The 27,539-nt window shown below is 52.9% G+C and overlaps 1 protein-coding gene across 3 annotated transcripts in view; it reads right to left on the bottom strand.

Annotated features, from left to right (window-relative positions):
- SLC39A11 (solute carrier family 39 member 11) overlaps positions 1-27,539 on the bottom strand; it is an 85,028-nt gene that overhangs the window by 45,939 nt on the left and 11,550 nt on the right. For 2 of the 3 annotated variants that reach the window (XM_017812000.1, XM_017811999.1), the window contains exon 5: positions 14,850-14,994. In XM_017812000.1, the coding sequence (XP_017667489.1) occupies positions 14,850-14,994 (145 nt within the window). The remainder of the gene's footprint in view (positions 1-14,849; positions 14,995-27,539) is intronic. The other variant, XM_017812001.1, reaches the window with a different exon arrangement.

Below are 27,539 nucleotides of genomic sequence, written 5' to 3'. Positions count from 1 at the left end.
CTAAGGATTTACTTTTAAAAATAGCATTTATTTACTGCTAGCAAAGCTCAGGCTGCCGGAGCAGAGAGCACAGGCTTCCCATGCTCCAGGAGCCCCCGCAGAGCCACCACCCCGGCCCCGTGTTTGAGTGGGGATGGGACACTCCTGACCCCCTGTGCAGGCTGTGGTGGCTGCAGCCCCGTCCTGCTGGCACGACCTCAGCCCCCCCATACGCCACAGATTCATTTTCCAGCGTTCCTGGCAGCTCAGAGAGGTCCCTGCATCTGCTCAGGCTTTCAGTGAGGGAGATAAATCAAGTGTCATGACTCACTGTCTATTAGGCACCGTCACTCACCCGGGCTGCTCAGGAGCTCTCACAAAGGGCTGTGAATTCAGAGTCACTGCCACTGGCTCCCCCAGACCCACACCCAGCACCGAGTGCAGGGGACTCTGACACCCAAACACAGCTCAGACACCACGTCAGGAACAACCCAGCACCCTCCCAGTGCCAACCAGCACCCAGGTGGCTCCTTCCTCCACACAGAGCATCCCTGCTGCTGGGTGCTGCCTGTCGCCCTGCCCAGCCTCTCCCGACTTTGCCAGCACCACCTTTGCCCACCCAAACCTTGATCCTGATGCAAGAACATCTCCCCAGCTGCTCCAGTGATCCATCATCGTGTCTCATGAGAAATTATGCCCCAGCAGCCTGAGGAGCCACACAGACACAGAGAGGATGCTCAGATCCTTCTTGCTGCTCCTCTTTATCTCCTACAAGGTGATCCTTGTAGCTGCCACGCAATTCCTGCACCCAGGAAAGCTCCTGTCACTCCAGAGAGCTGCCAGCATGCATTTGGGTGCACTTTTGCATGGGAAAATGAATCCATAATGCACCTCTTGATTCAGAGGGAAAAGTGTTGGAGAAATGCAATAAAGGGAAGGAACAGCACAAGTTGCCCAAAGTTGGCCCAGACAAATCAACCCTCTGGAAATCTCAACTGGATGCATTAAACCAGCACCTGATTCCTCCAGAGCCACAAAGATTCACTCCCACAGACAGCAAACCCCTCATCTTCCATGAGGATGTAGAGGACAATGGCTACATCTTTGAGCAGGGTCTGCAAGAGGAGGGTCCCTCACTGCACCCACGGCAGGAGGGGGATGCTCAGGAGGGAGATCCCAGAACTGGGAACCACCTGAACCCCATCACTGCACCCTCCTGCCCCAGAAATCCTTGGGAATTCTCCCTGGTAAGGCTCAGAACCCCGTGGTGATGGTGCCACCAAAGCTGCTCCCAGTGAAGGACCACAACCCAAGTGACAGAGGTGACACAGCACCAGCCAAGCACATGCTGGCCACACACAGCATGGCCAAGGTGCTGCTGGTCCCTCAGGTGACACGGGTTTTCTGATGGCAGAAGGCAGGAGTGATGTCCAAACCCTCCCTGACCCCACTGCTCCACGTTTGCCATGTTTAAAGATTAACTTCTTGGGTGAAGAGCAGCGGCACGACGCTCAAGGTAATTACATGCACCAGGTCCTTCCAAGCAAACTAATTCCTGCTAACTTCCAAGAGCACTTTAAAGAGTTCCCAGTAGATAAAGTGCTTCGCTGAATCATTTTATGCTGAAATTTTACACATCCAAGTTAATTTAATCACTTCATTTCCGAGGGCTGAGCTACGCTCGCGTCTCTGATCCTTGGCAGGGAACAGCTTCTGATCTGAGCGGGATCACACACACAGCCAATCTCTGAGGGGAGGGAAAAACCACACTCTCGTTATCCACTTGAAAAGAAAACTGGGATTTTTACCAGGAGCTATTCAGAGACCAGGCAGCAGCAGCAGAGATGATAACCTTGGAGCCGGGAGGATGGGGCTGGTGCCAATCCCCTCCGAGCAGCGCCGGCGTGGTGACACAGCCACGGCTTGGCAGAGCCATCTGGTGCCATCCCTGAGGGTCCTGGCACTGTCCTGGCACCCCCAGGCACATCTGCACACAGTCCAGCCATGCCTCCTTCCCAGGGAGGCTCCAGCATTGCCCTACTCCTCACACCCCGGAATTTAATCCACTTATTTCCACGTTACACCCGGCGCGTCTCCCCTGAACCCTTCTCTCCTGCCTGTCTTTTTTTAATTAGAGCTGAATCAAAATACAGAAATCCACGGAGCAGAAATCTCCAGGAGCAGGTATCAGTACAAACACAGCCACACATCCCAGATGTCGGAATCCCAGAGAGCAGAACACAACAGGGGTTACTCCCACTCGGGTTTTGCCACACCAGCTCCCTGCAGCAGTTCCAAGGCACCAAACCAGGCACAGGATGAGCTGCTCAGTTCTTTTCTCCACAGTTTCTCTTATTCTTTCCCCCCCTCATTCCCACTATCCAAAGTCATCCGTTCCTCTTTTCGTACCAAAAGGACACGGTGGCTTTGGCTGGAGAAATTCTCTTTGCACTTTAATTAAATTAGTTTGAAAATAAAAATCAATGAATAAATGCATCGGAGCCCAGAGGTTTAACTAGAGATGGAAGTGGCCCAGTGGAGCGGTGCCTGTAATCATGGAATAGGTTTTGGAATAGGATCATCCTTAGGGATCATCCAGTTCCACCCCCTGCCATGGGCAGGGACACCTTCCACTAGCCCAGGTTGCTCCAAGCCCTGTCCAACCTGGCCTTGGACACTTCCAGGGATCCAGGGGCAGCCACAGCTTCTCTGGGCAACCTGTGCCAGGGCCTCCCCACCCTCCCAGCCAAGAATTCCTTCCCAATATCCCATCTAACCCTGCCCTCTGGCAGTTTAAAAAACTCTTCCCCCTGCACGTCAGCTCCTTGCAAGCCAATTCCTAGAGGGAATTCCTCAAGTCACAGGTTGCATTTGCTGTTCAGCAGTTTCACACGTGCTCTGGAATAAAAGCACATCTGAAGAGACACATCTGGAGTTCCCATCGTCATCCCCCACCCACCACAGCCCTGCAGGAGGGAACAGCCGTGGCTTCCCAGCCCGTGCCTGTCAGGGCTGATCAGCCCAAACACACGCCAGGGAAAAGGGGCCACTCCCAGAGCCAGCAAAATGAAACCAGTAATCGATTTCCGAGGAAAGTAAATAAAGTGCTCCTTTGTTCTCAGCCCTCGGACTCACACAGTCAATCCCGGCTCCCTCCGGAGGGACAAACACTTTGGAGTTTTGCCCACTCTCTGGGCAAAACCAAACCATCAGGCTGCTTCCAGGAGCACAATCCATCATCCTCCACGCCGTGGGGACGAGTGGGATGGGGATACCCCACTGATGTCACAGACAAAAATCACACACCTGATGGGATCACACACACAGACCCTTGGTCCTCAGAAACAAATTCCAGCAGACTGACAGCGTTTCTGCCAACAAACCAGATTTCAAAGGGATTGGGGGATGGAAGGAGACCTGGACAGCCTGCAGAGGAGTGGCACTGCCATGGCCAGTCAACCCCCCATCCCCTCCCTGAGCCCCCCAGAAAGGCTGGATGCCAACAAAACCCATGGCAAGGAGAGCAGAAGATTCCACCCCTCCCACTTCAGAGGCACCTGCTGCAGCAGGAAAACACCAAAGGGGGAGAAAACGGGTTTGAACTGAGCCCTGCCAGACGAGCAGGAGCCACTTCCCACGTTCATGGCAGGATCCCAGTGCTGTTCTCCTGTGGGCAGCACTGCCCAGCCCACTGTCACATTTGTAATGGTCCTGTTTGAGGTTGTCCCCTGGGTAAAACCAGAACAGCAAACACAGGGCTTGGCCACAGCAGGATGGGGTGAAACAGAGCCCTGAGCCACAGCCCCAGCTGGGGGATGAGACTCTGGCTCAGGGTCTGGGCTCTCCTCCTGCAATAAATTCTGATTTATGGATCTGGGATGAACGGCTCCACAATGAGAACTCCTGTCCCTGGCAGAGTTTAAGCAGAAACAGGCTGTGTGGTTCCAGCCTTTGGCTCCAAGTCAGATATCCAGGATGGCTTGAGGGGGGTCAGGGACCATTGGGATTCCCTGGCACTCGCTCCGAGCCCTCCACCAAGGGCTGCAAATTTCCCAGGTGTTTTGGCAACACCTGCCCCCACAGAGGGGACACAGCCCTGGCCAAGCCATGCCCAGCATCATCCTCACCATCACCCCATCTCCCAGGGGCTGCTCCAGGCCCGGCACAGACCCGGAGCTGGGGGAGGGCAGCAAACACCACCCCAAAATCCACCTCAAAAAGAAAAGAAGGATCTGAGCCACGCCTGGAGCTTATGGCAGAAGGAGCAGGGTTCTTTTTTCTCCCTTGAATCCAAAGCAAATCAATCTCTCAGCCCGAGGTGGGAAGACAGGGATGACTCAGCCGGCAGAACAGGGCTAAACTCCCCTTCCTGCGCCACGGGAATTCAGCCGGGAAGCACACGGAAAACAACCCTCTCCTTTACACTTCCCTCTTGGATTTCAATAAAGGAGGATTTTAAACAGCCTTTACCTGCCTTTTCATGGAAAAGCCCTCAGCACTAAGCATCCCAAGCTGCTCCTGTTCCCAGCTGAAGGTATTCCTGATCCCACCCAGCACAATACGAACGGCTCTGACAATGCCAGAACCAAACCAGTAAAAACAGACACAGTGCAGGAAGGGAGGAATATTTTCCAGGGATTTTTCACCCAGTAGTGATGCACAGCCCACTGAGCCTGGCATGGCTGCAACCCTGAGCAGTCCAAGATCTCCCTGAAGCTCCTGGAATACTGGGAGTCGGGTGTGTTGGCCACCTCACTGCTCTCTGGGAAAGCTGTCGAGGTCCACCTGGAAAAGGATGGAATCATGGAATGGTTCAGGTAGGAAGGGACACTTCAGATCCTCCAGTTCCAAGCCCCTGCCACAGGCAGGGAACCTTCCACTAGACCAGGCTGCTCCAAGCCCCAGATGTGCCACTTCAAACAGGAATAATGTTATTCTACAAAATGCATCTTCCCGGGCTGGGACAGCAGGGATTGTCCCCGTTCACGCACTCCGGAGGGATTCCCGGGGGGAAAGAGCCAAAGAAATATTTTCCTGATGAATTTCAAATCTGAGCATCGCTTGTGGAAGCCGTAAATTCCCACCTCCTGGGAGCAGGGAAAGCACCACGGCACAGCCCCTCGTACAAAGGGAAGAGACGCCCACTGGCAGCAAAATAAATAAATAAGCACCATTTTAATTACACATAATTGGGAATTCAGTGCTGTTTCATCCCCACTTTCAGGCAGTTCACACCATCTGCTGTCACAGATCCATCCCAGGGCTTTGAAGAGAATCAGTCTCAGCTTTGCTTCCTCTCTCCAGACGCCCTCAGGGATGGAGTTATCGTTGAGCATCACCCAGGAGGGCAAAACTGGGGCTCAGGGCGAGTTCTCTGCTGGAAGTGGAGCCACACAGATGGCCCTGAATATGCTCAAGCTTTGTGACTCGCAGATAACACAGGTTAGAAAATAAAGAGATTTGGTTTAAGCTGACAACAATACAGATGAGAAACCACCAGGCCTTTGAAAATAAAAATAAAAGGCCTTTTTCTGCAGGGGACCCGAGAATCTGAGCACAAACCCTGCTGTCACCTCCTCCCCACAGGCAGCCAGGGGCCATTGGTCCCCAGCCCATGTCCTGGGGATGGGGACAGTCGGGGGACACATTCCCATCACACCTCCCTCGCAGGAGCTGCCAGGCTTGGCTCCCACTGCGGGTGCTGGGGCTGTTCCAGTCCCACCAACGCTCCTGCTTCCCCAGCCCCCGAGAAAATAAGGGAGGAAAAGCACAATCTGAGATCTCTGCTCGTGTGCTGCAGACATTCTGCATCCAAACCCACGTGAAATCTCTGTGCAGCCTCCAAAGGGCAGGACAGCCAGGCTTGCCTGGATCCTGCTCCATCCAGGAACAGCCTATTCCTGTACCAAGGGGAAATCAAGCAGGAGGCCAACAAACCCCCACCCCACCCCAGCCGGGCTGAACATCCTTTGCCCCCGTGTCGGGATGAAATAAAACCTCATTTACAGCCCCCCCGAGAGGGACAGTCTGTGATGGGCAGGATGTCTGAGCAGCTAAATCATTATAGAGGCTCAGCTGGAAACCAAAAACCATTTCAGCCTGCCAGAGAAAGGCAGAAGGACCCTCCCTAATTGGGGTTATTTATCCAACACCTCTCCCGGCGGCCGCGCAGAGCGGGATCGCAGAGCGGGATCGCCGGTGCCTGGGCGAGGGGCTCCCAGCCAGCCCCCCATCCCTGCACCCCAGCACGAGACACATCCTCATCCCTGTCCCCTGGGCAGGCTTTGGGATGCAGCAGCAGGCAGGCTGGAGGCAGGGCAGGCAGAGCAGCTGCTCCACAGCTATTCAGGGAGAGGCGGGCGAGGGGGGGACGCTCCGAACTCAGGGTTCCCTCCTCGGCAACGGCACCAGCAGGAGCTCCCTGGCTTTGCATGCTGGAGAAGTCACATTAAATAGAGCCATTGCAAGAGGCCAAGAAAGCTTCAATCACAGCCTGGGTGTTATCAGGGCTTGAGGCGAGGCAGGAGCCGCGGAGCAGAGCCCTCATTACCTCTGCCCCTCGCAGAGCTTTTGCCTTCAAGCGGGGAAAAATCCTCCTGGAACTGTGTGGCAGCTCCTGCTCCAGCCCTGGGCACTGTCCCCAGCCAGCCTGGCCAGGGGGACACCTGCACTAGTCCCCAGGGAGCAGTCTGAAGCCACGGTCACCCTGGAGGGGATGGACCAGATCCCGGTGTCCCTGGAGCTCCTGGTGCCCAGGGGACTCCCGGTGATGGCCCAGAGTCAGGACTGGGGTGCACTGGGGGGAATTTCAGGCTGGATTGGTTCAGGAAGAGGCCACTAATCCCACACTGCTGATCATGCTGGGTATCACCTTTCCTGGAGGCAGAGAGGTGCTAAAAAGCACTCTGGGATTTTTATGGCAAAAATTATGATTTTAAAGGCTCTAATATTCCCTTCCTGCACCAGACACCCTCTGTGGCTCAACACCCCCATCCCAGGTGGCCCTGAGCAGGAGCCATCCTCCTGCATCCCACAGGATGCCCAACAGCAGAGGCTTCAAAATATTATCCAAGCTCAGATATTCACTCCCATAGCACCCACCAGCTCTGCACTTGTTTAAAGAGCAATTAGAGTGTAAACCCGTAAGTCTCACTGAATTAAAGATGAATTATGGTGCAAACCTACCAGCCTCATTGAATTAAAAAGGAATTAAAGTGTAAACCCACCAACCCCACTGAATTAAAGAGCGATTATGGTACAAACCCACCAGCCCCACTGATTTAAAGAGCAATTATAATATAAACATGGCTTTTATCTGAACAATCAATACGTGTATGTGGGAAAGCTTCCTGCTGGGGGGGTGGAGGAAATAAAACATTGATTTTTAGTGAAAAGGCATATTCCATCATCCTGTGCCATATACCACGTGGAGGAGGATAAAGAGCAGCCTGGACATGAACAAGTGTCTCAGGACACCGTGAACTGAAACGAAAACGTGTTGAAATTGAAATCAGATGGGAAAGAAATCACAGCTCAAATCACATCAGAACCAGCAATTATGGAAAATGAACCTGCTGCCAGCAAAAGCAAAAGAGGTTCCCAACCCTCTGCTCCCAGGGAGCACAAGCTCTGCCCCAGCAGCTCCCCCAGTCCCCTGGCAACCAGCTGAGATTTAAACTGGAGCTGAACTGGTGAGCAAAACCTGCTGGCACAGCCCCCTGGGGCAGCAGCCCCAAATCACCCACAGCAGCAAAGTCTCAGCTGAGCCATTTTTCCCGGGCAGAAGCTCAGCTCCACAAAGGCATCTGAGCACCCACAGGTCTCAGCTGGGACCCGGGGTGACAGTGGGTGCTCCCAAACCTCCTGCCACCTCCCAGCAGCTCCAGCACCCTTTGTGCAGCCTCGCAGAGACAGGAAACCCCACAGCAGCACTTCATGCTTTTAGGGAATAAAATATAGTCAGTGGTGTCCCCCCAAGTCCCTCTTTGCACCCCAAGAACAGCCAAGCTTTGATTGAGGAGGTGACTCAGAGCTGAGTGGAAGTGGAAGCAGAGGCAGAGGCAGGATGGTCCCAGCACCCCAAGCACCACCAGGAACAGGGTGACAAGTCAAAATCCCAAAGCAGCACAGGCTTTTTTTTTTTTTTACCTAAATAGATCCCTTGATGTCACATAGCAGGGAAGAAAACAGGTCACCTGCAAATGGGACCAGAACCAGGCAGACAATTACCATATATATATGGACATATTGCCACACACATACATACATATATATTTTTTTTTTCCTGTCTCCATAATGTGGTCACACTGCTCCTAACAAATCCACTGAGCCTGGGGATCACTTCAGTGCCCCCCCTACTCCATTTGGGGATTGTTCCCATCCCTGGCCCATCCCCTGCCAAGCCCATTTCACACCATTTCACACCATCCCACTCCTGCAGCCACGGTCCATCTCCACTGGCACAGCTGGGCTATGGCTTTTTATACACTTCATTATCCTTAAAATGCTTGTTTAGTTGGGACCTGGGGAACAGCCCTTTTTGGTGGCTGCAGCTGATTCCCTTTCCCTCAGCAGTGCTGACACCTCCCTGCACCCCATGGCACACGCTCTGGCATCACTCCTCAGCCCCTGCTGCCCTAATGCAGAGTGACTGCTGCAGCTCCTGGCTTTCATTTCACTCCTCCAAAGCATCCTTAGGGTGACTACAAATGATTCCCATCCCCATTCAGCTAAAGAAGCACCGCTAGGAAACAAATGAATTACTGTGCTCAGTGACTGGAGCCCAAACAACATCCACTCCGGGGGCTGGATTGGAGCAGTTGTTAGTTCAGTTTAATAAACCTTGAAATTTAAGGGTTTCCCCAAAGCAGCTGCAGTGGAGTGGTGAATCTCCCAAGATTTGCTTGTGCTAATCCTCTTCCAGCCTGGAATTGAGCTGAGACAGGATTTCAGCCCTCCAGCTGCTCCCAAACCACTCTGGGAAGACACAGGTTTGATGCACAAACGTCCCTGGAGATGCTCCTCACCCTCAACACCCAACACCCTAAACCAGGAGAGGTTTCCAGAGGACTAATGACAGCACACAGTGCCACACTTGTCTGTCCCTGGCACCACTGTCATCCCTGAGCACCACACAGAAGCCACCAGAGCTGTCAGGGATGGAGATGAATTTCTGGGGAATTTATTTTATCCAGCTGCAGAATTAAAAAGACATAACAGACTGTCAGGTGTAGGCAGGGAATTAACACTCCCCGAATTAACAAGGCTCCATTTGGGAAATTATTCCTCTGATGAATGGCCACAAGCACCACAAAAAACCCTCCCTGCAGCTTCCAGACTTCCAGACCCAACTCTGGAGCGTGGGGCCTCACCAGCACATCCCTCACCAGGCTTTAATAAACCTGCTGGACTAACAAATCACCCTGGAATCAAAGGAGAGCACAGAGGAGCAGCAAAAACACACAGAGCACAATCCCTGCATCCCTGGCACCCACAGTCCCACAGGACACAATCCCTGCATCCCTGGCACCCACAGGGCACGGCGTGGGCTGGGAATGCCCCCCAGGAGCTGCCCCTCCTGCACAGGCACCAGGACACTCATCCATCTGCCACCAAACACCCCTGTGCAAAGGAGAGCAAACACCAGGTTCAGTTTAACCCTGTAAAGCTGACATTCCTAATCCAAGGAGCGAGGCTCTGCCTGGAATGATGGGGGCACAGGTCTGTGACTGAGAAGGCATTGCCTCACTCCCAGAAGGATTACGGGCCCCCATTCCATTTATTATTCTGAAGCTCTGCCTAGATAAATCCACGCTCAGTCACGACTATAAAAGCCAAGCACAGATCCCAGCCTGACAAGGATGGTCAATAACCATTTGAAACGCTTCAGGAAGGATGTTTTTTAATCAATACAGACATTGCCACAGGCATTCATCAGCCAGGCTGGCCAGGAAGCCTCCCAGTGAATTGATGGCTTCTGAAAGCAGCACTTTCCTGGATCAAGCACAGTGTGAACGTGTCAGCGCCGTTACAAACAGTGTGGGAATCATCTCAAAGTGCTGAACACCTCGTTTTGCAGAAGGAGCTTCATGTTATATAAGTTGCAATGACTTAATGAACCTTTGGGATGCACACGGGAGGCTCCGGCTGAATTACCCCGATCAATCACGGCTGGAGAGGTTTTATCCATCATCCCTCCCTCCCTCCCAGCCACTGCTCCTGCTCAGGGGAGGGGGGCAACGAGCAGAAAATTTATGGGGTGAGCACCAGCAACCTGCTTGTTCTCCCGTGGTGGGAGCTGGACATTGCCATGGAGGTTTTCCCACTGGCACCGGGTGACAGAACGGATCAGGGCAGCCCAAAAAGCTGGGACAAGGCTGGACTTTCAGAAACCAGATGGTCTACCCAGCAGTAACAGGGGAAAAAAAGGGGATTTCTTGGCTGCAAGGACAAAGCACACGGATATGCTGCCTGAGCATCAGTGCCAACCCCAAAACTCAGCTCAGGCCCTCTCTCTGTATTGAACCCCGAGGGGTTTTGCCTCCTCTTGTATCTCCCCAGTTCCCTTCCTCCCTTCCAGCACACATTCCTGCTTCCCAGGCCCTGAACTGCCCCGGCACTGATGAAAGAGAAGCTCCGTGAGCAGGTTCTGCTTCCTCTCCTGTGCAGCCCATTCCCCTCCTGGGCAGCCCTGGAGCACAGAAACTTCCTTTGAAGGGGCAAAATAAAGCAAAAATGGGGAAAAAACCGAGCTTAGGAAGGAGGTAGAAAATCAGAGCAGAAAGTGGCCCAGCAGGATGGACCCACAGCAGGGCTGGCACTGAGGGTGCCCCCAGCCCACCCACCTCCTGCCTCAGGGCTTCCCCAGCCAAATCACCTCCTGAGCCTCAGCACTGCAGCTGGTTTGGTGCAGCAGCTCCAATTTAAGGGAAAAAATAGAGTTTCTATGTAATGAGGCTCCTCTACGATGCCCACAGACCTCGTGGCTCATTTAAATAATAAGTTTAATGAAATTCCATTTCTTATGTACACTATTTCAAACATAGGTTTCTTCTTCCAATTACTAAATCCACCTGGATTTACTCACTGCACATCCAGGCAGGAATGCCAGAGTACCACTTCCTAACCCACACCCCACCAAGGCTCAGCTGAGTCACTGAAACAAACCCTGATTCCCTTCAGGAATATCAGTGACTTCCCAGCACCAGCAGCACAACACCAGAAGCACATCACATCCCCTTGGCACCAGCATGGAATGGTTTGGGTTGGAAGGGACCTTAAAGATCATCCATTCCACCCCCTGCCATGGGCAGGGACACCTTCCACCAGCCCAGGTTGCTCCAAGTCCCGTCCAACCTGGCCTTGGNACTAAATCCACCTGGATTTACTCACTGCACATCCAGGCAGGAATGCCAGAGTACCACTTCCTAACCCACACCCCACCAAGGCTCAGCTGAGTCACCCCTCCAGTGCCACCCCCTGCCATGGGCAGGGACACCTTCCACCAGCCCAGGTTGCTCCAAGCCCCTTCCAACCTGGCCTTGGACACTTCCAGGGATCCAGGGACAGCCACAGCTTTTCTGGGCAACCTGTGCCAGGGCCTCCCCACCCTTACAGGAAAGAATTTCTTCCCAATATCCCATCTAACCCTGTTCTCTGGCAGAGGGAAGCCATTCCCCCTTGTTCTGGCGCTCCAGGTCCTTGTAAACAGCCTCTCCAAGCCCCAGACACACCCATGTCTCTGGGATGGCTGAGGAGCAGCAGGGATGCTGCTGGATACCCAGGTGCTTCCACAGGCGTGGATTTGCAGTTTGGGAGAGCAGCCAGCTCTGAAACTCCTCCTCCTCCCACCTCCCTGGGGCCAGAGCTGTGCCGACCTCCAGCTGGGCACCAGAGGGACATTTGGGATTTTAGTCCTGGCACTTCACAGCCACATTTCTGCTGTGACCTCCTCTGCCCCAGCACCTCGGGCAGAGATGTCCCAGGGGCAGCAGGGCTGGGGGGGGGGAGCGGAGGCGGCAGCTGGGGAATATGGGGAATATCAGGAATATCACCATGTGCTCCCACTCGGCTCCCTCACTGGATTGGGAGCGCCATGAATCACCGAGCACCAGCACTGCCGAGGCCCCAGCACGCCTGGCTGTTCCATATACAGCTCCACGGGCATGAGTCACAGCTCAGGTTCCAGGGCTGGATGCAAATCCCTTCTGAGAACTCCCGGAGAACAGCGCCGGGCGAGCCGGGGGTCGGGCCCGGCCGCCAGCCCAGGGCACCCTGCCCAGGGTGTCCTCGGGGTTTAGGGTCTGCAAACACAAGCAGGCTTAGCTTCCCCGAGCCCTGGGGCTGCCCAGGGAGCTTTAGGGAGCAGGGCACCCACCCCCTGGTCCTCAGGGCAAGAGGGCACAGCCCCCAGGGGCACTCAGTGGCACCGGACAGAGCTCCACCAGCACCCACAGCAACAACCAAACATCCCCAGCTTCATCCCAACCCACTCTAAGGCAGAGAAATACAGATTACATCCCTTGCCTACCCAGATATATTAGAGACAAGGCTGGATTCTCTTTCTTTCGTAGTAATTAAAGCCTAGTGATTATCCCACTCATCAAACACCACGTCTAGACACAGACTTTTCACTGCGATTCACAGCGAATCCACCCCTACTCCGTTTCACGTGGCTACACACACCCTACTCCACACATCCACCAGACAGCCAGTTTCTAGGAGCTCCCAGAAAAGTCACATTTCAATTCAGCACGGGCTGGAGAGGGGCTGGAGCACGAGGGAGCAGAGCCCCAGCCCTGGAGGGAGGGAGAGAGAGGGTGCTCCAACCCTGTCCAGGTGGTCCCGTGCTTCCTGTCTCCCCCCAAAAAAACAACTTGCAAGTGATGGGAAACCCAGGGATTCAAGATGGTGGGGAAGAAGAGAGTCACAGAATGGTTGGGTTTGGAAAGAACCATAAAGCTCATCTCCTTTCACCCCCCTGCCACAGGCAGGGACACCTTCCACCAGCCCAGGCTGCTCCAACCTGGAGCAACTGGGAGAAAAAGCAGAATAAGATTGTTTTTCCTCCCACCAGAGCAGATGAGGGACAGATCTAACTACCACCTTTCCTCCACCTCCTTTTCTCTAGGTCTAAAAGAAACCTTCTTGCTTGCTCCCCGCTACAAGGATCCCATCTGCAGAGTCACTGCTGCTCCCCAACTCTCCCAGCCGCCTTAAATGTGCATTTCCATCTCTAACAGTAACTCCTCAGACACGGGGCCCTGGGGAACCCCAGCTTTCCATCTTCTCCAGCCATCCCCATCCCCGGGCTATAAAGACAAAGGCAGCGGCTGCTTTGGGATTTCCCTTTGTTTTCACAGCTTTAGCGATTGAAAAACATGTAAATATGAAGGAAGGGTCAGCGATTCAACAGTGATTAAGTCTGAAATATTCCACTTAGTACCCATTAGACTTTGAAAACACCCATTATGTTCCCAGAGTTCCCCAGAGCCCAGCCAAGCACTACCCAGCTCTGGGGAAAGCAGCTTCCTTGAAAGGCTTGAGGTATCTTGAGAAAACACCGAGTTCATTTCAGTAGCAAGAAATAAAAAAAAGGCAAGAGACAATAAAAGAATTAATGTATTGTAGGTCCTTAATACCATTTCCCCAGAGAGAGGAAAAAACAACCAAGTCTAATGGAAATTTTCTATTCCCAAAACCATTTGCACTGTTATTGTCTGCAACTAAAAGAAGATGAAAACATAAAACCTCAGCAGCTCGAGTTTCTGAAAACTGCCTCTCTTTTTTTTTTTTCCTTGAAGAATAAAATTAAACTGCACCTGGGATATGAAGCTTCCACCTTACAAAAATATCCAAACCCCTGCAGCAGCCTTACAGCCACAGGGCTGGAGCAGCTCCTGCTAAAAGACCTGGAGGACCCCAAGCTCCTTGAATTTAGCACAGAACATCCTTCCATCCCTTTGGAAAAATTCAAGCTGGTATTTCAAATCCTGTGGATTTGAAACACTTTAGGAAACATGCAATTAAGCAATGTGGTTAAAATAAAAGAGGCTGATTTAAGAGGGTAGTCCTATTCCTTGTAAAAAGAAGGATCACTCCTTCATCTCAATCAGCTCCAAATTGTGCTCATGATGTTTTAAACCTCTATTTCACTTGCTCTCCGAGCAAGAAAAAGCAGAGGAGCAATAAGATTAATTCAGTAAATTACATTTTCTTTGTCTTCTGGAAAGCTACTATTAAGTAGAGGAAGAGACAATTGTGTTGTCTCGGGGGATGTATCCCCACCACCCACCCCACAAACGCACCCGGAGCTGGGGAAGCCCAAAGAGGTCCCACCACCCCGCCTAAATTCCTTCTTTAAAATCTATTAAGGGAGAAAGAGCTGCCAGCGAGACATTTTACTCCCCATTTCGGCAGCTACAATTCTATGAACCTCCAGAACAAGGACTGACAGCGTGAATGCCAGTCCTCATCTATAATTAAGGAGGGTCAGAGCCACGGGGCACCTTCACCTCGGCACAGGCTGGCCAGGGCAGGGCGAGCACTGGCTGTGCCCACGCTGCAAATCAACCGATCCGAGCGCAGCCGATGATTTCATCTCCTCGGCGAGCGAGATACCTAATTATCAATAATTCATGGGCACAGACAGACGTGCAAGTGGCTTTGAGAACCGAAGTGGAAAGCGAAGAAACAGTTCTCGGAATAAGAGGCAGCGGGAGACAGAGGCAGGGAGGGAAGGGAAGGTGCACTTTGCATGCACGTGTCAGACCCCAATCCAACGGCGATGACATACGTGCCGGCCCCGGAGCCACTTTACCAGGGGGGCTTTGCCCGTGCCCTCTGCAGGTGGTATATGACAGGATGCTTGCCTGGATGGAGCCCAGCTCTACCTATCCGGATGGACAGCTCGCTCCCACAGTCCAGGGGACGGGCAGGGTCCTGCTCCTGCTTCTCCTTCGCGGCTCGGGGGTCGCAGCTCAAGGCCAGGGCGGCGTGGGAAGGGCCACTGAAACCCTGCAAGGCAAGAGGCACAAGGGTTCTCCAAGAGGCACAAGGGTTTCCCCACAGCTGCCCATCAGCCTTCTCCCAGCCCCACCCTCTGGCACTGGTGTGGAGAATCCTGGAATCATGGAATGGACCTTAAAGCCTCTCCAGTGCCACCCCCTGCCATGGGCAGGGACACCTCCCACTAGCCCAGGTTGCTCCAACCCATCCAACCTGGCCTTGGACACTTCCAGGGATCCAGGGGCAGCCACAGCTTCTCTGGGCAACCTGTGCCAGGGTCTCCCCACCCTCCCAGGGAAGAATTCCTTCCCAATATCCCACCTAACTCTGCCCTCTGGCAGTGGGAAGCCATTCCCCCTTGTCCTGGCACTGCAGTTCCTGATAAAAAGGAATCCAGGTTGGTGTTTCTGGATGTCCCCAGGATCCTCAAACCCACCTGGAGCTACAAAACTGGGAGGAAACAAGGGGTTAGAGGCACAACAGCAGAGCTGAGAGAAGGGAGCGTGTCCCATGGCAGTGGCTGTGTGACTTGGTGTCACCAGGATGTCCCCACTGCACCTGGAATCACCCCTCAGGAACACTGCTGGATGGATGGCAGCAGAATAAGCCATCAAACACTGAACAGCCAGAGCTGGTAAGGGGAGCCTCGCTGGGTAAGGTCACATGAAACAAAAATAAAGGTTAAAGATGAATAACTAAATTGTCTCTTCTCCCCTCATTTGCATAATACGGTCTGACCAGGGCTATTAATACTAATCACATATTTGCTGTCTGCTCTCCACTGCAGCTCAGCCAGGCAGCTTTCACCTCCACTAACCCAGCAATTACAGGATGAGGAGCTCGTGTTTAAACCCCTCTGGGAGATGGGAGACCCCCCTCCCTCCCAGGACACACCTGCAGCTCTGCATCCGAAATCCCGGGCAGTGGCTGGGAGAGCAGGCAGGAACAGGGCGGTTTTCCAGCAAAACCTGGATGATGTGACACAGGGAGGGAAGAGGGGAGCTTCCCATCACAACCTGACTTGGATAAGGGCAAGGAGAGGCTGAGAATGGAAGCTCAGGGGCTCATCCTGCTGCTGGCACTTCTGCAGCACAGTCTCCTTACACAAGGAGAGTCACAGAATCATGGAATGGTTTGGGTTGGAAGAGATCTTAAAGATCATCTCATCCCACCCCTGCCATGGGCAGGGACACCTCCCACTAGCCCAGGTTGCTCCAAGCCCCGTCCAACCTGGCCTTGGACACTTCTAGGGATCCAGGGGCAGCCACAGCTTTTCTGGGCAACCTGTGCCCACCCTCCCAGGGAAGAATTCCTTCCCAATATCCCATCTAACCCTGCCCTCTGGCAGTGGGAAGCCATTCCCCCTCGTCCTGTCACTCCAGGCCATTGTAAATAGTCTCTTTCCATCTTTCTTGCCTGGTCCTGCTAAAGCTAAATGGCTTTTCACCTCTGTGAAAGTGAGAAACACCAAAAACCTTCTGGAAAACAGGAACCTGAGGAGAAGCAAGGACGGGAATTGGAAGGTGCAGAAGTAAAGTCTCAACTTCAAGTGCCCATAAAGGACTTCTGAGCATGGCACGGGGCCCTCCAGCCCTGCTCCAGCCACCAGCCTCCTCGGGCATGGGGAATACCAGGATTCCTGGAGCAGACAGCTCTGCTTCCACATTTCTCATTCCAGCACGTTGTCAAACGAGCCACAACCACCGCGGCAGCAGCTTTGTGGGCTTTACCACCACGGGATCCGTGGCTTTGCTCCAGCCCAAACACAGCTGCTGCCCAGCCAGAGCGTGTCAGCACAGGCAGGGCAGTGAGCCCAGGGCACGGCCAGGACACTGTCACAGCCACCCAGCCAGGGGGAGGGAGGGAAACCCCCTGCCCAGGCAGGAGCAGGCAGGTGACACCGGGCAGCTGCCCTCTGTCCCCATCCACACCGACCCAGCCAGGCCCTTGTGAGGTCAGGACCACTCACCCCACGCTCTGCAGCCCCTGTTCAACAGCCTCCCACGGGGATTCTCCGTGCCACCATTCCCAGCACATCAAACTCTTATCAAAATGATACCCACAGTCCTCCATTCCCCACCGAAACGGAGGCGCACTCAGGGATGTGTCAGATGCTTTTCGCAGGGTCAGGTCACCTCCCTGCTGACAGGCACAAACACACGACAGCAGCAACTCATCAAAATATCAGTGACCTTCAGGAAAGCACACGACTGATTCCGACTGGGATTGCTCCCAGTCATTCCAGCCCGGGCCCTGCATGAGGCCCTTAATTGGAACGTGTCAGTGGGTTAGAACAGCATTAGAAAGAGGAGAGGGAAGTCAGCTCGCATTAATTAGTTCGTGCCAGTAATTAGCGTTAAGTGAAGGAACCACGGGGGTTGATTATTTCAAAAAGCGAGAGGCAGTGAGAGACTTGGGCAGGAAGAACTTGGAGGAAAACTATTCTGGGATGTGGGAGTCCCCACTGCACTTGTCTGCTCGTGGAGAGAAGTTGTTGGATTATCCTGGCCCTGCGTGGAAAAGCAAATGAGAAAACAAGGTGTCCTTTATGTAGAAAAAAAGGTATCCTTTTAGATTAAAAAAAAATAGGTATCCTTTGAGGTAAAGCAAGGATTTTGGATCACATCCCCCTGCCCAGCAGCCTCTTGCACAAGTTTTAAATTGATCTGAAGCCAATCTTAAAAAGAATTGAAGAGTGAGTGATGCCTTTGAGAAATAATCTGCTCTTCTCTACCTGAGCAATGAAGGAGAATAAATTAATAAAGAAATAGTGATGATAAAAGCTGATGGTCTGGTTTTGGGTGGGTCACTTGGTCCCAGGCCTGGAGGTGTTGCTGCTCTTCCTGTGCAGTATTTTAACCCAGCAAATACCCTGGCACAGGCTCCACAAAGCCACAGGAAACAAAGATGCATCAACTAATGGCAAAAAGTACCACAAGGGGAAAGAGAAAAACAGAATAAACGTTGCTACTTTCTTTAAAAATACTAAAAACTATTCCTAAATTGTCCCAGAGCAGTCACAGAGACGATAAGAGACAATAATAAGCCATGGTTTGATGGTGCCCAGAGGCTCCTATTTCACACTTAATAAGAGAGACACAGTGATAACAGAGCAGGGACCAGAGAGGGACCAGAGAAAGAGAAAAGGGTGGGTCAGTGCTGCCACTCACTTGGCTTTGCTGCTCCTGCACTTCTGCACTGACCCAACATCTCTGGGGATGGAGACAGAGGCACAGAGCAGCAACTCCCTGGATTTTCCAAGCTGGATCAACAGATTTATGTTAAAAACATGAAACAGGAGTGGGTAGAGAGCTCACTTAGTTATCAGAGAGCACCCACCAACATGTAAACCACCAGGCTGGGATTCTGTTATTTAAAATGACATATCAAGGGCTTGATGCTTCCAAGGGATCCAAATCCCGGTGCCAGCCATGAATCCTGGTGCCAGCAGCAGAGCTGAGGAATGTGAAGCAATGGAGAGCATCCCCCACCCTCCCTCAGCACACTCTGGTTTCACTCCTTGAGACCTCAGATGGTCACATCACTCCCAGAGCCCATGGAGGGACACAGAGGGAACCACAAAAACAATGTGTCTTCCACATCTTCTAGGGGAAAAAAAAAAAAGCTTGGTTTTGGTTAATGTTGACAAATATTAACGAGCACAAAGGGATGGGTTAAGGGAAGGAGTCAGCAGGCATGGATTTAAGTGGACTTGGATTGCAGCTCCTCTCCACGGATCACCAGCAACCCCTCGCTCGAATTGCTAAAATCAACAACTCAAGTGCAGCCTCAAACACTCCCAGCAGTAAAAAGGCCCCTCTCGGTGCTGAAGTGGGTGCAGTCACATTTATGATTAATAGCAACCACCATGCAGCTCTGGACACACTCTCATACCCATTAATCCTGCTCCCACAGTGCCCAGCAGCCCTGACTCCCAGCACAGCACAGCCAAACCTCCCAGCCTCAACTGGGTCCCACCAGCAGCACCCAAACCCCTTTGCTCAGACAGATTCCTCCATAAATTGGGAATAAGCCTTGGGACACCCAGTATGTCCTAGACCACCAGGAACTGGGAAGGAAAGGTGCATCCACAGAAAAAAATTCCAGTGTTTTCGTGGCAGATCTGCTCTGGCAGCTCCCTGTGAGCAGATCCCATCAGGCTTTATCCTTCCCCATCCCAGCAGTGCAGCAGCACAGCAGCCAGAGCCTCCCCTAATAACTCCAACCAGGGAAGCTTAAGTGAATATTAGGGAAGCCTGGTATCAGTTTATCTGTAACTAATGTCGCATTATTGCAAGTACATTTTATTCAGTGCTAATTATCAGCCACTCAGATAACTCATAACTCCTGAAAATTGCAAACAGCAGCTTTAATCACCAGCTCTGCCAACAGGCTGCGAGGGCAGGAGGAATAAATCACCTCCTCCTGTGGCACAGGAGCGTGGGCACAGCCAGGGTGTCCTGGGGGGTGACACTGGAGCTGCCCCAGCCCCGGGGGCTCCCCTGGGAGCTGCCAGAGATCCTTGGAAGTGCCAAAATGTGCAGCGTTGTCCTGAGCTGGCAGCACCCAGCACACCAGGACCCCCCGTCTGGCACACCAGGAGGGAGGCAAATTCACCAAAAATCACCCCAAACCCTTAAATAACAGGAATGACAGGAAAGAATCCCGCAGCCCTTCCAATCCAGGGATGTTGGGATGCCCATCCCAGCCAGTCCAGCACGGCTGGATCCCCAGGAGCACCGTGCCAGGGAGCAGGAACCCACCACTGGCACCAGCCCCACCGAGGCTCCAAGGGGAGACGGGCACAGGGCAATCCATCTTTTCCATCAAACAACATTCCTATGAAAAATAAACATAAGGATATTTCTCACTGGCGCGTTTGGGGCTTTTCCCTTTCCAGGAGGGAGGCAAAACACAGCAGGAATGTTGCTGGCACCGGGTTTGGGAAGGCAGGAGGAGGGAACACACAGGCAATTCCCAGACTCCTCAGGAGATCCAGGAGAGGTTCCTTCCAAAACGTGATGCCCCACGGCAGAAAGGAGGTCTTTTTCGTAACCTCTGCCGTGACAAAAACAAAGGCCCAGGAATGTTTTTCCTGTTTTTGCCATGGGACGTGGCAAAAAAACAAACAACTTGCTCAACAAACAAACCCCATCTCTGCAAGAGCAGGAGCCAAGTCTCCTGTCACCAACCTCCTGCCTCCCAGGAATGTCAGAGAAACCTTCAACACAACCAGTACATTCATTTTTCAATGGAATAACTGCTCCAGATGGACTGTTGGAGCCCAAGAGTGCTGCCCACCAAAACCAGTTAGGTTGTACATCCACTTCCAGTGGTTTGCTGGGAGGAAACTTGCCTGTTACAGCCATAGCCAGATCCTAAGGGATATATTCCTATGCTTTCCACACATCCCCAGCACCTGGCCACCCGTGGCTCTCTCAGCAGGACAAGGCAGAGAGGTTTGTGGCATCGAGTCAGCACTACAATATGAGATTTTAATTGTTTGCAATAAACCTTTAAGCCTCAGATGGGATTAACAAGAGCTTTTTCTCCACATGCTTATTAAAGCCTGATGGAGACCAGTTCCACCTCTCTTCCCTCTCCCTGCTCCCTTCCCACTTTGTTTGTAGCGTGGCAACGTGGATTTCTACAGTCCTTTATTCTGCCAGGCTTTCTGGGAGGGTTGGAGAAAAAGCAAACAGAACTTCAATGAACAGCTCATTCCCACCCAATATTCCCCTCAGCAATGGTTTGCCGAGGGAACTGATGGGAGAGGGGGAGCTGGGGATGTGGGAGCCCTGCAAGGGAGCGGGGAGGGCTCCTGGAGCTCTGGCAGGATGCAGCAGGGCTCAGCCAGTGATCCATCAGCCCCCAAATGAAGAGCCAGGCCGTGCCAGCGCTGCCTAATTCCATTACACTAAAACACGACTTCCTCTGGATCCACAATTATCCGCGTGGACGTGCCCCGGCACAGGGATGGAGCAGCACCAGCCCCTTCTCCTGCACCCCCCCGAGCGTCCCAGCCCGTGGGACACAGGCCAAGGACATGTTTTCTGGGCTTCATCTCCTCCCACCATCTTGCAGAGCCCATAATCACCAAAATAGCTCCAGCCTCCTCTGCCGGAGCCACGGCAGAGCCGGGGGAGCCTCCAACACCTTCCCGAGGCCCAGTGCAACAAACCCCCAGGAGAGGCCCCTCATTCTCCTCACTTACTGCAATTAGTTCCTTAATTCATTACAGAAGAAAGGCATAACAAGGGACAAGGCACTTCTGGATCACCACCAAGGAGAAACGAACCAACTCACTGCAAAATCATGGAATTGTCTGGGAGGGACCTTAAAGCTCATCTCCTTCCACCCCCTGCCATGGGCAGGGACACCTTCCACTAGTCCAGGCTGATCCAAGCCCCATCCAACCTGGCCTTGAACACTTCCAGGGATAAACTCCTTTCCTCTGGGGGCCTTTCCAAGCCTGAGACTCAGAGAGGAGACTCATCCAGTCAGTGTTTCATCCACGCTGGCTCCCAAGCCTGGGGCCAACAGATTGAGGTCACATCACTGCCACCACCCCGGTGGGAACTGGGGCATGATGGGGGGAGACAGGGGAACACACCATGGAGATCTTCACACCCCGAGATGCCCCACAGCCCTGGAGGACACAGACAGGCCACCCCACAGCCCTGGAGGACACAGACAGGCCACCCCACAGCCACGTACCCGAGCATCAAATGGGTGCAGAGGCAGAGACACCCACAGGGTCCCTACGCCGGCAGAGGAGCCTCATCCAGGTTGAGCAGAGAGGAACAAAAAAGCCATTTCCCCCATTTCCCAGAAGTGTGTTCCTCTCCAGCAGCTCCTCAGCCCACTAATGAGCTACAATGTCCCACTGGATTAGGAGCAAGTGTTTTTTACACCACTCACCATCAGCCACAAGCCAAGGGGCCACCGAGCATCGCCCGGCAGCCGCTCCCCGAGGGGACCGTTCTCCGAGGGCACTGCCCTCCCTGGGGACACACACACACAGGAGGCACAAAACTGCCTCTTTCCAGCTGCCTTGGCAGCACACAGCCATGCCAAGGCAGCGTGGGTGAGTCAGAGCTTACCCTGGGAGAGAGTTGGAGCTGTGCTGCAGCTCCAGACCCGTGTGGATGGATTTTCCATGATCCACACGGAAGCAGCCTTCCTCTCCCTGACATTCCCCCAGCCGACTGCAGAACCTCTCTTGCTGCTTCTCTGTCATTTTAATGGCAGGTTTCCCTTTCACAGTGGAGGCATTAATTTGGGGTTATGCTGTGAGCAAATTCAAAGGCAGACTTTGAGATCAAAGAACAGCTGAGGAACCTTCTGTAGCACTTGGCGTGGCCCCAGATAAACAGGGACTTGCTCAGGAGTGCAGGGGAAGAGTATGGATGCTACAGGAGTGAGCCCCAGAGTGATCCCCCCTAAGGGCAGTCAGCTCTGTGCCATGAACCAGCACCACAGGCACAGGAAAGGGAGGCAGAGGACTCCTGATTCCTTCCCCAAGCCCACCCGGATGCAGGCAGGGTGTGAAGCATCACTGCAGCAAGGAGGAGAGTTTAAAGTCCCTTAATCCATCACCTTTTAGAGCCCATCAAGCTGAAGCACATGTACAATCCTGGAGCACTCCAAGCACCCTCCAGTCCATGCTCAGTGGGTCAGAACCCACACCTTGCTCTCCCCTGGGGCTTTGCTGCTGCTTTCTGCTCATCCCATGTCTGAAACTTCACCAAAAAAAAAGTGCACAAATTCAATCAGCAAAGAGGTCAGACACTGTCCAGGATCCAGCAGAACCTCAGAACCATTAAGGTTAGAAAAGCCCTCCCAGCCCATGGATCCACCCTGTGCCAAATCCCCACCTTGTCCCCCAGCCCAGAGCACTGAGTGCCATGGCCAGGCTTTCCTTGGACACCTCCAGGGCTGGGCACTCCAAACACCCCTGGGCAGCCCCTGCCAATGCCTGACCACCCTTTCCAGCAAGAAATTCCTCCTGATGTCCAACCTGACCCTCCCCTGGCACAGCTGGAGGCTGTTCCCTCTCCTCCTGTCCCTTGTTCCCTGGGAGCAGAGCCCGACACCCCCCCGGCTCCCCCCTCCTGTCAGGGGGTTGCAGAGCCAGAAGGTCCCCCCTGAGCCTCCTTTTCTCCAGGCTGAGCCCCCCCAGCTCCCTCAGCAGCTCCAGACCCTTCTCCAGCTCCGTTCCCTTCCCTGGATACTCTTCTGGGACCCCCTGACAGCAACATATCCCTCCCCCCAGCCCCAGCCAGGCTCCCCTGGCAGCTCTGGGGGAGATCCCGTGTTCCAGTGTGCTCTTCTGTTTGGAAAACCTCTCCTCTTTTACAATTCTGAGCCAGGGCCAAGCAGTAATTGCAATTTCCTCAGCAAAGGCTGAGCCAGGAGGAGAGAAAGTCCCATGGTCCATTAGCACCTTATCAGCAATACCTGCTCCAGGGGAGAGAGGGGCTTATCCCAGATACCTCATGGAACAGGGAATGACAGAGAGAGGTGTATCCAGTGCAGGAGCTCACTGAATGAAGAATTAAGCCAGGTTTTCTCAGTCCCTGCTTTTTTTCCAGCAGGATTTTTTCACCCCATACCATCAAACCACTGCAGATCTCATCTCTGTCAGAACTTAGTGATTCATAAACCTAATGAGGGTGGGAGGGAATCTAACCCTGACCTGGATTCAAGGCAGCTCTGCTCTGTAGCTCGAGCTCTGGGGCTTCACAAATCATGTTTTTATGAAATGCTTAACGCATAATGAGGAAGAATTATAATTAAGAGCAGCTGACAAATTGCACTCGGGAAGTAAATAACCCTCTACCTCCATTAATAAAATGAAAAGCTTTGCTAAAAATTAGTATAACTGCAATATTGTGAGGTTTTTAGGCAAATAATGTCAATCTATCCAGGAGCAACTGGATTTCAAGCACTAAAGCCACTGCACAGGGACGGGGAGGGGTGGGAAGCAGCCAGGCTTTTCACAGATCATATGGATAAACAGACCGGAAAGGAACCTTTGGGGTTTCTGAATCTTTCAGAGGGTCCCATGGGTGGGCTTTGTGGTCAGCACCAGGGATTTTCATGACTGAAATCCTGCCTGGGCCAGGACACAGGGACCAGTCCCACCCAGATCCATAACCTTCCACAGCTGGCCCCAGGGAAGAGCTGGGTTGGTTTGAATTGATAAGTTAATAAAACCCATGCCCAGGTACTCTTATTCATTCAGAGCTAGAAGGGAAGGACATTTCCCAGTGGAAAGCTTTGCTATGTTCCCTTAGGAAGCTCCCAAAAAAACAAAGTTTCCCTTCCTTAGTCATCAGAGTCAGACCCTTCCTCCCTCCCAGAGCCAGTGGAAAAGGGCCAGGATGCTACAAAACCAAACAAACACAAGGGCTGCTGTTTATTTGGCCCTAAGCAAAGGAAATCAGAGCAAAGCAGGAATGCATGAGCCGAGCTGTGCCTCACACAGGACCCCCCTGGTCCATCCTCACCCCCCACGGGGCAAAGGCTCGATCCCTGCAGCAGCATTTCAGTCCCACACTCAAAAACTTAATAAAGCAGAAAATACACATCCCCCCCACCCCACCCCAGGCACGTCCCTTGGCTGAAAACCCTCCACCTACTCTGGCAGTGAGGATGTGCAGCTAATTAACTTCCTGGGAGCCACAGATGAGCAGGAAAAAAAGCACATTAAAATGGGAATTTGTGATGGGCAGGCCTCGGAGGAATTAGCAAATTGCATAAGAGGAATCTTTACTCCGATTGTAAATTAGTGCCAGCGACAGGACTCGGCAGGTTTTCACTGCCTGGTGAGAGGATTAACCCACCACACCCGGCCCTGGGCAAGGCAGGAGGGGGAGAAATATTACAGACCATCTTTACCGGGTGGAAGCACATTTGGGAGGACCACGGGCACCTTCCAGCTGCACCCACGGACGGCATTGACAACTGCTCTGCCTCGTCACAGCAGGGAGGGGATCAGAGAATCCCACAATCAGAGAATCCCACAATCCCTGAGGTTGGAAAAGCCCTCCCAGCCCATGGAGTCCCCCCTGTGCCCGATGCTCACCTTGTCCCCCAGCCCAGAGCACTGAGTGCCATGTCCAGTCCTTCCTTGGACACCTCCCTGGGCAGCCCCTTCCAGTGCCTGACCACCCTTTCCAGCAGGAAATTCCACCTAAAATACATCACTACCTAGTGCCCCCTCCCTCCAAAAAGGTGCTCCCCGTGGCCTAATCCAGCTGTGCTTCAGCCCTGAGAAAAAACCCTGCCATTTTAAACAACGTGCAACCACAGCTGCAGGTGGGATGGTCCTTCCCCCTCCTCCTGCAGCTTCACCCACACACTATTCCCAGCTTTCCCTCCCCATAAGTGACGTGGATGGATTTAGAAAGCAAAATATCTATCCCCAAGGCACATTCTGATCCAGACACCACCATCAGATAGGAGAGTATCCTCGGATATTTATTTATCAAGTTCCAAACCCTTCCCAAGAGCTCCCACCAAAAATAGCCTAAAATTCACTGCGCAAAATGTCCAGTCCCGGACTTTATCCCCAAAAAGCCTTCAACCCTAGGCTTGCACAACCAGAAAAGGGCAGGAACACAAGCCAATCACGTTTTGGGAGGGCTAAGGGGATCCAGCCTCCTACCAGGAGCATCCTCACACCTGCTGTGCTCTCATCCATCCCACGTGCAGATCCTCCCCCTGCTCAGGAAACCCTTCGAGCAGCTGCAAACCAGAGCCCCAAATATTTCAAAAAAAACAGGTATGAAACACAAGCCCTGGAGCCCAGACAGGGATTTTGGCTGTGCTGGCTCCCTGGGATGAGGGGTCAGCCCTGGCACCTGCAGGGCAAACACCAACCCAGGCAAAAGGCTTTTAAGAGGCACTTCAGTTACTATTTGCTCAAAATCCAAGGAATGGTCTGACCATCACATGTGGCTTTATTGATTTACTCTGCACTCAGGATCAAAAAAAAAAAAAACAAAAAAAAAAACAACACCAAACCGTGTATCCAGCTGACAAGAAGCACTTCAGTTACTATTTGCTCAAAATCCAAGGAATGGTCTGACCATCACATGTGGCTTTATTGATTTACTCTGCACTCAGGATCAAGAAAAAAAAAAACAAAAAAAAAAACAACACCAAACCGTGTATCCAGCTGACAAGAAAAAAAAATAAAAAATATCCACTGGAGATGGTATTTCCAGGTGGGAATTACAGCCCTGGCTCCCCATCACCTTTCACGCCCCAAGTATTGGCAGGCTCCCTGCTGGAGCTGAGTAATGGCCCATCAGCTCTCTCCCCGGATTACACATTAACTCCTGGGTCTCCTGCCACATCTGCCCTGCTCTCCCTCCCCTGAGCAGCTCCCAGGGGAGCCCCCGAGGCTGCTGCAGACCCCCCACCCCAGCACCCACCGGCTGAGAGCCACGGACCCACCACACCAGGAATGACAGAGCTGCTGCTCCCCATGTGCAGACAGATGTTTGTGAGGAGAATGAAGAGAGAGGTAGAGGAGATGAGGCTGATTAAGCCTCATTATCCTATTTAGCCTAATGATCACAGAGCCCACGTCACTCCGCGGAGAGAACAAGGCATTTAACAGGAGAGGCAGGTACAAGTCCTGCAGCACACGAGGGGTTTACCAGCTCCCAACACCACGACCAGTTGGATTTCTCCCTCTCCCTGCCCATGGCACCTTCCCAATCCCACCAGCATCGCCCCTGTGAATTCCTCTTTGCCTACAGGAGCAGTTGAGGGCTTTGGTCTGGAAAAGGCAGGAGCAAGGGAGCTCCTGGAAGCCACAGCCCCAGCACAGGTGCTCCACTGCCCCCTGAGCCAAAGCCCACCCAAAACCCACCCAGATGGGCTCGGGAACACTCGTGGGAACTCCACAGCCTGCAGCACCACCCAGAGAGGTCTTGGGGATCCAGCAGCTCCAAGACAAAGGGAACTCACATGGAATCATGGAATTATTTAGGCTGGAAAAGCCCTATAAAAAATCATCAAGTCCAGCTCTTAACACAGCACTGCCAAGGCCACATCCACGTGTCTGTAAATCCCTCCAGGGATGGGGACTGCACCACTGCCCTGAGGAGCCTGTGCCCACTTTTTGATGCAACACTTCCAATGCTTCCAGTTTTCACAGGCTTGTGAAAATCCAGGAGTAAAAGCAGCCAAGGAAAAGTCTGAAGAAGAGAGTCAGGGGTGGATGCATCCTCAGGACTCTTGTGGGATTCCTGCAGGAAGGGGGAGGCCAGAGCAAGAAAAACATCACGAAAACCCAGTAAAACACCCCACTCTGAACAAAACTCAGCCAAGTCAGCAGAGCTGCAAGACAGATTTGAAGGATGAGAATAATAACACATAATTCCAGCATTCTTATGCGTTGCAGCAGACCCGAAATAGCTCCTCAGCCACCAGGGACCTGCTGCACTGAGCGGAATTTTTAAGTAAACTTTCCCTCAAAGGCTTTGGGTCTTGGCATCGAAGACCCCGAGCCCCAGTGCTTTTTAGTGAAGGCAACA

This window comes from Lepidothrix coronata, unplaced genomic scaffold (assembly GCF_001604755.1).
Source record: "Lepidothrix coronata isolate B3197 unplaced genomic scaffold, Lepidothrix_coronata-1.0 Scaffold34, whole genome shotgun sequence".
Taxonomy (NCBI): domain Eukaryota; kingdom Metazoa; phylum Chordata; class Aves; order Passeriformes; family Pipridae; genus Lepidothrix; species Lepidothrix coronata.
This window is presented reverse-complemented; position numbering and strand designations above follow the sequence as displayed.